The 12,867-nt window shown below is 34.1% G+C and overlaps 2 protein-coding genes across 2 annotated transcripts; one reads left to right on the forward strand and one right to left on the reverse strand.

Moving 5' to 3' along the window:
* Positions 1-1,087: 1,087 nt before the first annotated feature.
* On the forward strand, positions 1,088-3,686 carry LOC132164118 (GABA transporter 1-like; the record flags this gene model as incomplete). Its single annotated transcript, XM_059574542.1, is given in 5 exon segments — positions 1,088-1,185; positions 1,298-1,484; positions 2,003-2,133; positions 2,243-2,476; positions 3,069-3,686. Coding segments are annotated over 5 exon segments (1,031 nt in total), but the record flags the coding sequence as incomplete, so codon positions are not given.
* A 693-nt stretch (positions 3,687-4,379) lies between these two features.
* Positions 4,380-8,956, reverse strand: LOC132162804 (AT-hook motif nuclear-localized protein 1-like). Its single transcript, XM_059573033.1, has 5 exons — positions 8,683-8,956; positions 6,538-6,605; positions 6,292-6,420; positions 4,952-5,113; positions 4,380-4,694 (listed from the first exon to the last, which is right to left on the reverse strand). The coding sequence occupies exons 1-5, from the start codon at positions 8,954-8,956 to the stop codon at positions 4,380-4,382; spliced, it is 948 nt and encodes a 315-aa protein (XP_059429016.1).
* Positions 8,957-12,867: the final 3,911 nt, after the last annotated feature.

The following is a 12,867-nucleotide window of genomic DNA, read 5'->3' on the forward strand; positions in this document are numbered from 1 at the left end:
AAAAAAAATTGGAATATATTGTCATTGTTTTGGTAATTTAAGAGGTAAATTGTGGCCATTGATAATTTGGGGGATAAATTGTCATTGGAAAGGGGGTTAAATGGACTTTACCCTTTTTAATAAGTTTAGTTATTATTTTTAATTTAAATTAATACAATATAATCACGTAAAACCAAAGAAAATCTCTCAAAATAAAAAAATAATAATAAAAAAAAAAGAAGAAGATATTTTTGGCCTAATACGTTAAGAATCTCTTATCTATCTCTGATTTGTCCCCTAAACTTTTCATTTTCAAAGAAGTGATGCATTACACCACGACAGCCTACATTAAGTTGAAAATTCGACCACGTGTTCCTCGATTACGGAAATTAAAAAATTTAAAAAATCCCTTTACGCCAACTCTTTTTTTGCTTGACTTTTCTCTTTTGAACAAATTCAATGCATATCCACAAATTTTTTATTTGTGGATTGATATTTTCAGTAATTTAAATTACTAATAATAATTTAGACAATAATTATAAAAGATTTTATATAAAACTTACCTTTCAAATTTATACAAATTCATGATTGCCCATTGTAATACCGGACTTGGATTTCCACAATCCAATTGTAGGGAATTGCCTACAAGTAGTCTGAACGTCGGATCAGGATTTTGTACAATTTCTTTAAAATTGTAGATTCTCAAATGATGTAATTTATGAATTTTATGAATCGTCGCTTGAAAAATGCTATCTATTTAAATGTGTTATGTTGTTGAGGTAATCCAAAAGATTTTTTTCCTCCCAAAATGCTTCATTTTGTAGATATGCTTCTTCTTCGTAAATCAAAAGATAATTTTTGGTTCAAAGCTATTTTACAACATAAATAGCAATAATTTGATGAAAATATACTGAATTCTTAACTGTAACATACCACATTTTTAACGGGTACCATTTTTTGAGCATTTTGATACTTAAAAATGGTCAAAATTACGTAATTTAAAATTTTATTTTTTTTAAAAAATTGTAAAAGATCCTAATATGAACGTACATTGTTGCCAAGAAAATTAAGATAAAGGATTGCAGCATTAACCCATTGAATATGGCAGGACCCAGATGGGGCAGGTATTATGTAGGCCCAATTCAGTTCATGGTCTGCTATGGTGCTGTTGTTGCTTCTACACTTCTAGGAGGACAATGCATGAAGGTTAAATTCCTACTCTTTTCTTACATTATTGGCCGAGGTTGGGGGGTGATAATAGCTAATTAAGACCATTTATATTCCTTTTTTCTTTTTTTCTTTTTTTTTTTATTTGCAGGCAATTTACTTACTAACCAACCCGGATGGAACTATGAAGTTATATGAATTTGTGATCATATTTGGGTGCTTTATGTTGATTTTAGCTCAAATCCCATCATTTCACTCGCTGAGGCACATCAATTTGGTGTCATTGGTTCTCTGCCTGGCCTATAGTGCCTGTGCCACTGGTGGTTCCATTTCTATCGGTAAATATTATTCATCCGAAAGCAGACAGATTAGAATCTCCAACAATTAATTGTTCAAATTGTTTTCAATTTGTACAGCACATTGTGAGAGAGCCCACATCCGCTCAAATAAAATGTTAGGTTGTCTCGCCACTTACTTGGGCAGTTGGGTCTCATTTTGACTTTCTCACACGTGTTTCCCAAATTGCTATAAATCTTGATTCAAAGTAGGCACATACGGATGGCCCAGATGGGGATCCACAACAATTTAAGTAACTATTGTGATATAAGATTTCATAATGCGGAATATATACATAAGCAATGTGGGACAAACTCACATATTCTTTAACATGTGAGAGAGTCCATATGAAATCCATTTGCTTTAATAGGTGCTCAAAATTTATTTAAACAAGTGAATCTCATATAAACTCTCTCACCTTGGTTTGGTTGTCAAGAATCTCAATACGGCAATTCCACACAAGAAACACATTAGAAAAGTTGATTAAAATTTACTAAAAAGCATGGATTAATTTTATCAGGATCTTCCTCCAAGGGGCCAGAGAAGGACTATTCCCTAGAGGGCAATACTGAAGATCGCATATTTGGGGTCTTCAATGCAATCGCCATCATTGCCACAACATATGGCAACGGAATAATTCCTGAAATTCAGGTTTGAAGTAATTCAATCTTGGTTTTCACATTCTTAATTTAAATTCAAGTGCAATTTAAGGAGCAAGAATGAGAGTTTTTTTTGTTTGTTTGTTTGTTGGGGTATATAGGCAACGCTAGCACCACCAGTGAAGGGGAAGATGTTCAAGGGACTGTGTGTTTGTTATACAGTAGCCACGGTGACTTTCTTCAGCGTAGCCATCTCTGGGTATTGGGCATTTGGTAACCAAGCCGAGGGCCTCATCCTCACCAACTTCTTGGTCGATGGCAAAGCTTTGGTCCCCAAATGGTTCATTTTGATGACCAACATCTTCACCATTCTCCAGCTTTCTGCTGTCGGTGTGGTGAGCACATCTCTCTCTATATATAATTTATAAAAAGACAAATTTACCCTTTAGATTATTTATTTTTTTTTTAAAAAAAAAGGAAAGAAAATGAGTAGTGAGTTGGGTGACCCACGACCTGGCCGTAGGTCATTCAAAGCGATTTGTTTTTTTTAATGAAAAAAAATAAATAAATAAAAGGAAACTTCAATTACTCCTAAATTGTCACCCATTTTATAATGTCTCTTATAAAGTTCAAAACCTTTCAATTTTCTATATCGATTTAATTTTTTTTCAATGTCAACCGTCCATTAAAATTTTCCGTTAAATCCTAAACAAATTGGGTATTTTGGGAATTTTATTGGGATTTAACGAAAAATTCTAATAAGGGAGACATTGACAAAAATTAAAAGTTCGATATACTAAATTGAAATAAATTTAACTTTAGTGGAGACATTGCAAAAGTGACAACAATTGAAAGGGGTTTAATGTCACCCTTCATGGAGAGCACTAAAATGTTTTTAATTTTTGGGAAAATTTCACTTAAAAGGGGCTAATAGTTAGAAAACTGATAATTTTGCAACAATACATAAAACGACATGGTTTTGCACAGGTATACTTGCAGCCCACAAATGAAGTGCTTGAAAGCACACTTGCTGACCCGAGAAAGACCGAGTTCTCGGCCCGAAACACCATCCCAAGGTTAATTGCCCGGTCACTATCGGTAGTGATAGCAACAACAATAGCCGCAATGCTTCCATTTTTTGGGGACATCAATGCTGTCATCGGAGCATTTGGTTTTATGCCGCTTGACTTTATATTGCCGGTGGTGTTCTTCAACTTGACATTTAAACCGTCAAAGCAGAGCCCCATTTTCTGGTTGAACGTTACTATTGCAGTTGTTTTCTCGACATTGGGGGTTATTGCGGGGATTGCCGCCGTTAGACAAATTAGCCTTGATGCCCAAAACTATCGGTTATTTGCTAATGTATGAAGTAGGGACAGGTATCGGTGTCGGTAGGGGCATTTTCGCCTACTAATTCGTAAAAGTCGGTTAATTAAACGACTTCATAGCGACAAGAAATAGTTTCGACTTTTTCGGTTATTCGGTTAGTCGGTAAATAAGTGGCCGATCAAGTCTGTTAATTGTCGGTTATAAATTTTTATATTAAGAATTATCAATTTTCTTGTAACCTACAGAATCAGAATATGCTATATAAATAAAAAGAAAAAGTAAATTCATGGAACATGGACCAAAATAATAACCACAAATCAGCTGGACAATTAACCGGTAAATTAGAGAAAGGTAAGCGTAGTTCCATATTTAATTTTTCTTTAGCATATTATTCGTCTGAAACTTTTTACATCTAAAACTCAAGTTTTTTTTTTTTTTTTACTAAAAAGTTAAATTTAAATATCATATTTGTAATTTTCATTAAGACAAGATATGGGAGAATTGACAATTACCACTTAAAATAGAAATTGAAACTCTAATATTTCATGGAAATTGAAATGTTCATAGGAATCTTAGTTCTCAAGAATCTCGTCAAACACTACCCAAATTTTCATGAATTTTCAAAAATCAAGAACTCGTATCCTAAAGTCTCAAGTATGGACACACCTTAAGTTTCATAACTAACATGCCGATACACACACAAAAAAAAAAAATCTAAAAATTTGAGTGGGGGGAATTGCCCTCCATTGGTGATTTTTAAGCAAGGAGTAAAGCAAATAGGATCCGCTTCGATATAAAACTAGAAAAAATAGTAAATCCCAGATATAGTTCATTGGAAAGTATAGTATGCACCTTCAATGAGAAGTAAGCAAAGCTGCTTTCAATTTCAGCTTCTGTCTAAACCACACTAATATAAGACCTAACAGATCAAATAAATTTGTCATTGTCATGAGAGAGAGACCTTAATATCTAAGGAGAGAAACTGGGGTCGATGTCAGGGAATGTTCTGAACTGTTGTGGGGCAACCAGACCAAAGCTATATGGAGGAAAAGGGTTCATGTTTTGATTCAAAGCAAAGAAATCAGATCCTCCATGGACTGGTGGTTCCAAGAATGTAGATGTCGGTGTAGTGCAATTATCATCACCATCAGTAATATCAGAAATATGACTGGGAACTCTAATCGAATCCGAAACACAAGGAATACCGGCAGCCGTGGAGGACTCAGATGAGGGCCTCCTTTCGATTTTCTTACTGATGTTTTGCTTAAAACTGCCAACAATGAGCTGATAAATCAAGAGAACCCAAAATAAGTCTGACAGTAATTATCAAGCTAACAATGTAAGGGCTTGAAGTTACAAGCAAGCACAATTTTTATTTGTTGGAATCTATTTTGGTGGTACTCAATAAGGGATTATGATCTTTCTTTTGATTCTAATAAAGTGACCCTAACTGATCCACATTTGTAGCCTTTTGGTCACTTAAGGAATCACTTGAAGGAATCCCAATCTTAAAAATATTAGAAAAGCAAGGCCTAGCTTACTTGTATGGGTTCGGCCGCAATCAGTGCACCTACGACAACACCACCAAAAACATTGCCATTAGGTTTGGCCAATGAGATTCTTAACATGCCATTTATGCGACGTATACCACCCGTTTCAGAAAATGTATATGATCCAGATAAGCGCAAAATCTCAAAGCGACCCTGCATGAAAGAACAAACAAAAACCTTTAAATTTCTAATTTCTTATGTATGAATTAGAACCTACAAATTCATTTTCCGCATGGCACCAAAGTGGACCTAAAGGATTCAAATATTCAAAATGATGGTTGTTAAACATATGAATTATCAATTCCCTTTCGAGATTTTTAGTTTTTCAATCATAACATGCATCCTTCAACGCCATGCCTGTTGGAGGGTTTTCACTAACACAAAGAACATTTTCATCCAAATGGTAACAGTGACACAACTTAAATGCACTAATTTGATTGAAACTTCATTGGACTAGGCAGTCTTGATAATTTATAGTAACCATGTTCTTGGCAAATGTAGACAGCAACTGACAAAGAGTAAACTCAGACAACAAATATAAAAGAGTAGGCAAGGACACAACAATACCTGAATACCAGATAGCAGAATGCAGTAATCATGTTGTCGACTGTATACTTATATTCCTTTTCTTTTTTTCCTTTGGTGGGGTGGGGGGTTGAATGAATTGTGTTAACCGTATTCAAAATATTGTACGTAGCAAATTCTATATGGCAATCTTTTTGTCGTGATGGAATCCCTCTTTCCCAATCATGGCATTTATCAGGAACATGTCCCACAGAGACTGGTTTACCCAAAGATGCGGGTGGTATCATCTAGGAAGTAGTCTTCCAAAATAAACGGAAAGAGAGAAATAATTACATACAAAATGTGTGTATATATATAATCTAGAGAGACAGAGAGAGATGTATGTATCTGCATGCCTGCATGTGTGTTGGTTGTGTGCATATTTATATACGTAAGCATGTGTATTTTTGTGTCTACAGACTGACAAATAGTACAAACTCCTTAACTGCTATTCACATGCTCATAAAATTCAGCAGAAGTTAATTTCAGGGTCTTAATAGACAGATAATTTTTTTTTTTTTTTCTCTACTTCTTTAAGAAAGAAGGGGTAGAGTGGCGGTGGACTTTTCCATTTCTACCCAACATCACCAACAAATTACTAAAATGAAAAATAGACTACCATATAGGATGTAGTCTATAAAACTAGTAAAACAAATAGGTAAGATATCTTTATGAAACGCATGAAATCCAAAAATACTAGCCATCCAACAAGTCCTGAAAAAGAAAAAATGAGGGGAACAGGAATGATAAAAGAAGATTCACAGTACATCATATTTCATAGTACCACCGCAAGGACCAGGTTCGTGAATTACAACACTGCAGAGCACACCAGTAGCAGAAAGAATACTAACTCCCAGAGGACCCTGAGAAAGTGATGATATTCTACTAGCGATATCCTGCAAATGAAAACACATAATGTCTTGATGTACCATTACTAGAATAGACAATATGCCAAGTAAGAAACTATAATATGAAATGACCAAGAAAATTCTCTCACATCCATCTAATATTACCTCACCGGGGTTTACAATGATTACATGAGGGGTTATATTTCCTCCTGTTGTGTCTGCAGCAAAGTTACCTGCATTAAAAGGAATTCACATGTGAAAAACAAATAAATCTATTTGATAAAAATATATCTTACCAAAACAATTATACCTAATAAATTGAACACCAATGGGAAAGCTAAATGCCATTTTACAACAGCTTATGTTACAAGCCTTTGGGTATGAGAAATGCTACATGAACTTCCTATGTTGTAGTGGAAAGCTGACGTGGCAACTATCACCTTAGAGAGTAAGCACTTGTGGGTATAAAAGAGGAGGTTTGTGTAGCATTTCTCTTTAGCTATTGCTTAAGAAAAATGCTCTTAAGCTTTATCTACTCTTGGTCCAGTCTTGCCAATTGTTGTTCCGTTACTTTCTTTTTTCACTCTCATGAGGGTGTTTCATCCAGATAAGCTGCATATTTTCCTTCTCTATATTAACTGGAATTGCATACTTCCCTTGAAAAGCTATGATATTAATTTCCCACCATAATTATTTTTAATTCTTTTCCAAGCGTGATGATTCTTCTTCAAGACTAGCAATCTGCCCTTTGAGCAGAGTAATTCCCAGTTAGAAGCAATCTCAGAATCATTTATCTCAATTTCTGATCTGGATCAACCATATTCAGCCATATTCTTTCTAAGAAACTCACTTAGAAATCAAAAGGTTTTTTACAACTTATCCACTCTTGGTTGAGTCTCAGCAACCACTGTTCCATCACCTTTTTTTTTTCAATTCAAGATCAGGATATTTTCTATTTCTTCCACTAATACTAAATTTTCAGAATTTGCTGCCTAAAACGTAATTTATGCCTAAAATGAAAAGCAAACAAGTTAATTTGACGGAATGAAAAGCAAAAAATGAGAAGACAAAGAAGGCCACAACAGATCAGTGGATGGAGGCAATTTGATTGAAGGAGCCTGTGAATCCAGGGGCATGGAACTCAAACTTTAATTAACCGCTAACTCCATCTATTTAAGTTGAGGGGAATTTTCATCAGCATCATCTCCTTGATCAACTTGGAAAAGTTCCCCGAGGTTAAGAGTCTTAAAAGGTTTTGATAAGTGATAACTTGAGTTTCATTGATATAGTAAACTGAAAACCTTTAGGCTAAGTTTGGTATACTGGAATGATGATTCCTTAGGAATAGGAATGGGTATTAACAGGAATTCAAGAAGCTCGAGTTGAATGATCTTTTGTTTGTTTATAACATAAGAATGACCAAATTTTTTTAACTAAAATTGAATCATATTTTGCTCAAATTGCCTAAAATACCCTAGCTTTAAAAATAATTTTCCAAAAAAAGTCTTTATTTTTTGAGCTAAAAAAAGAAGAATTTTCAAATAGGTGACCGACCACTCCTAACAAATGCTCAAATGCTCCGAGGGTAGTGCGACCACCCCATGGCGCATGGGGGTGGCCGTGGCTACCCATGAGCAATGGGGGTGGTCATGGCCACCCATGATGCTCGCGGGGGGAAGTCACTCCACCTATAATTGGCATCGATGGTGGTGACAGAAGGGATTTTTTTTTTTTTTTTACATTATATTAATCACTTTTTTATTATTATTCAAATAAAAAAATTACTACTAAACAAAAAAAATTTATTTTTTCATACAAAACATTCTTACTTTTTCACTTTTTCTAAAAAAACCCTTTAACAAACCCACCCTCTAATTATGCACCTGTGTGGAATGGTTTTAGGTTTGGGGGAATGGTTATTCTTGCTCCAATGGTTTGTTAGGAATGCCAAATCAACTTTGTGAACATGTGAGATAGGTGTGAAATAAAAATATGGTATTTAACAAATAATCTTAAAAATTACATTTTTATCCTCTAACTAACAAATTAGGATAGATAGATAGTCCCAACCAACTTTTGGACTAAATGTGGTATATATCTTCACTTATTTATCATCCATGGGTCTGTTTCATTGTGCTTAATTATACTTAAGTCCACTCTATTAATAAAAGAGTTATCAGTTCATTGTCAAAACGTAATTGTTACAAGGAGGTTTTACAAACCCAGAAAAATTCAAGATTATTTTACCAAATCAAGAAACCCAAGAAACTCTGAAAAGATAATCAAAACGAAGCGCAACAAGAAACTCACCCAACGAAGCCGATAACTCCCTTCTACCAGAATCTCGAGGCCCTATTGGGGCCCGCTTGAACAGATTCTCAGGCATTGAAGGCGATAGGCCCACTATGTCCCCATCGACCTTGTTCTTCCTAGGCCGTCCCCTCCTCTTCTTCACTGCACCTTCCAAGCCCGTTGGGCCGGAAGGCCCTCCTCCTGGGCCCACCACCACGACGGGCCTAACTCTCTCTGCGCCCAAGCCCGGGCATTCAACCTCAGGCACCACCGCACCGTTCATGCCCTCCATGGACCAAGAAAACCAAGAGAATTCTCAAAGAAAATGACAAAAAAGGTTAAACACAGAGAGAGAGAGAGAGACCGAGAGAATTTGGCTCTGACAGAGACGAAGAAAGAGTACGTCCAGTGCAAAAGGCAGCAGCAGAAGAGAAAATCTTTTTTGTCGATTCAACCGGTGGGACAGTACGTATTTTATACAGGGACTGTTGTTTTCTCGTGTCCCAAGAATACCCTTTTGACAATTTCTGAAAATTTGACTTGGAATTTGAGAAAAACAAAAACAAAAACAAAAAAGAGTGATTTAAGAATGAGTAATACTAGATATCATTTTTTTATCCTTTTAAAATCTTTCTAAAGTTAATATGGCTTTTAAAATCACCATTAAATTTTAGATGAAACATACTTGAATTTTGATCCAATGGTGATTTTGAAAGCCACATCAACTTTAAGAGAACTTTAGAAGAATTTTAGGAGGATACAAAAATAGTACCTAGCATTATTCTTCAGGAATACTCTCCAGTTCAAATTAAAACACTCATTCATTATAACTAACTAGATACTCTCCAGTTCAAATTAAACAGAGAGAATCCTAATTCGAGTGGAGTGTGATAAGCTCAAAAAATAAAAATAAAAAAAATAAGCTTGGGAAGAGATAGATTTCCATTCAAATTCTATTTTTTGTATTATTTAAGGAATTGGCTGTTTAATAAGAATGCAAGTTTGATATTGACATTATAATACAGTCTTTGTATTTTGAGAGTTACACAGTAAAAATTATTATTAAATGAAATAATAAAATGGGTGTTATACATTATTCTTTCAACCATCTTTCATGTGTGTTTTACACAAATTTAAAGATAGATTCACTCATTTATTATACGGAAATGGTTGAGGTAAGGATTTTTATCATTTCTGAAATAACATATAAGAATACATGTTGCATTTGATGATTTTTACGACCACGTCATGTGATAAATTTGCAAAAAAGAGGGACGGGAGATAAATGTGCATCACTTCTATAGTTAATAATATTTTAATATTGAAGGGATTTTATTTCCGTTGAGATTGGAAGATATGTATTATATTGATATTTGATTTTGAAATTTGAAATTATAGGATTCGTTTACTGGAAAATACGGGGCATATTTTTGTTGTTATCAAGTATCAATTATGATTCGTTGTTTGTTAATCACAAAAACATCAGAATATTAAAAAAAAAAAAATCAACATCAAAATCTCCAAAATATACTATTTTATAAGAAATATAGGCGATCAATTCCATTAAAAAAAAAGGAAAGCATAAGAAAAAACGAATATAAGTTCAAATTATAAGTACGTCCTCAAACTTACACCTAAATTGTAATATTCCCTCAAATTTTTAAAAGTTGCAATTAACACCACAAACTCCCCAACCCTTTCACGTAAGCCTCTGTCAATAGAATTTTCTGTTAAAGTGGAGAAAAATTGACAATTCCCACCTGAAATAGAAATAGAAATTCTAACATTTCATAGGAATCTTTTTAAATTCTCAAGAATTCGTCAAACGAATATCCTAAATTCCCCCAAAGTTTTAACAACTAACATGGAGTACTCACTAAAGATAGTGAGTACTATTTACTGATCAAATGAATAAAAAATAATATAAATTTTATCTCTTTTTTCATATTCTTTGAAAAAGTTAAAATAAATAAATAAATAAATATTTAAAAAAAATATTTAGATGGAATAGTAAAAGTTTATAGTTAAAATAGTGAGGCTGTTGAGAGTACTTGCCTCACCAAAACCATTTTTTTGGTTATTTTGATGAGATAATTTAACAAGAGTAGCTTAAATCTTCACTTTTCAGACTCGCTACTTATAAAATAAATAAATAAATAGTGAACTAAATAGTACTCACCAAATATAAAAAGTACTGTCCGCTCACCAAATATAAAAAATAAAAAATAAAAAAATTCAAATTTTGGATATGCTTCATCATTTCCTAAAAAAAATGTGGGGGAATTGGTGATCTTTCAGTTCGAAGATAGCAACATAGAACTACAAAAATGAGTAAATCCCAGATGTAGTTCATTGGAAAATATAGGTATTCATCTTCAACTACCACAAATGCGAAGTTAGAAAGCTGCTTTCAATTCTAATCAATGGAATCATCTGCTCCTCCATGGGCTGCTTCCAAGGATGTAGATGTAGGTGCTGTGCAGGTATCATCATCATCACCACAAGTCATTTTAGAAATATTAACACCGGGAACTCCTCCCAGATTGGAAAAAGGAGGAATATTTCTGGCAGCCGCGAAGAAATACTGCCTTAAACTGCCACCTGAAAAAATCAAGAGAACCCATTAAATAAGGCAATTTTCAAGCTAACAATGTACATGAAGAATATCTTAAAAACATTACAAACATTAGAAAAGCAAGCAAGGGCTAGCTTACTTGTATGGGTACGGCCGCAATCAGTACACGCGCGACACCGCCAAAAACTTCGCCATTAGGCTTCGCCAATGTGATCTTTAACTGGCCATCTACATCACCCCTTCCGGTTCCGGATGATTAATATGCTCCGGTTAGGCGCAAAATCTCAAAGCGACCCTGCATGAAAGAGCAAACAAAACCCTTTAAATTTCTAATTTCTTATATATGAATTGGAACCAAACGGTAACAGTCACACTAAAATGATTTATTGTAACCATGTTCTTGACAAATATAGACAGTAACATGTTGGAGACACAGAGAATAAATTCAGACGACATAACAATATCACACTACTCTCACACCATGTTGGTAAAATGTCTAACCTCAAATACCAGGGCTACTAAACTCACCTAACCCCCAGGGTTTGAAGAATTGATGCCTAAAACTCACTGACTAAAAAAAATGAAAAGCAAAAGAAGGAAACCTTGTTGAGAAGACAGAGAAGACCACAACAAATCAGTGGATGGAAAAGTTCCCCAGGGTAAAGAGTCTTAAAAGGTTATGATAACTGATAACTTGAGTTTCATTGATTTAGAACACTAAAAAACCTTAAGGTTAGGTTTGGTACACAAGAATGATGATTCCTTAGGAATAGAAATGTGTATTACTAGGAATATAAGAAGCTGGAATTGAATGACCATTCCTATTCTTTTGTTTGTTGACAACATAGGAATGTCAAATTTTTTAATTGGAATTGAATCATATTTTGTTCAAATTTCCTAAAATGCATTAGCTTTCAAAATTATTTCCTAAAAAAGTCTTCGTTTTTTAGGCAAGCCAAACTAACAAAAGCTTTGAGGGTGGTACGAACAATCGGGCACAGGGTGGCCGAGACCACCCCCAATGCTTAATAAAATCTCTCTTGAATCCTACATACCAGTCCCTTTAATGAATATCAAATATTATAATGGCCTTAAATTGCTTATTGCCATCATATGCTAGTGGTTTATAAAATTTTCATTATTCCATACCAATGCTATTGAAATTGAAATATATAAGTGAACAAATTCAATAAAATATTTGAGACTTAAATCAGAAGAAGCAAAATTTGTTCCATTCACTTGACCCAACAATTACTAAGTGAAGCAATGAAAAACCCTAGAAGATATTAAACTAATAAAGTGTTATAAGTTGTATACGTCGTTAAGCCAAATACTTATTTGGCACTTCCGTCCACTTTTTTAACGAAAATCTATGTCACTTCACTTAAAATAACGACATGTGACTCTCATGTCATATAACCAAATCAGAATATCCTATAACGTAGTTGTATATCACACGCGGAACTAATATTTTTAGTGCTAGGTGGAGTGTAGAAAATAATTAAAAATTACTAACTCCAAATAAAAAAACTCAAAATCGATTCGAACCCATTTATCAAATTTATCCTCAAATTGATTGAATTTGAACCATAGTTTTACTATTTTCCGTAAATCACATGAATTAATCC

The sequence above is a fragment of the Corylus avellana genome, chromosome ca10, assembly GCF_901000735.1.
Source record: "Corylus avellana chromosome ca10, CavTom2PMs-1.0".
Classification (NCBI taxonomy): Eukaryota; Viridiplantae; Streptophyta; class Magnoliopsida; order Fagales; family Betulaceae; genus Corylus; species Corylus avellana.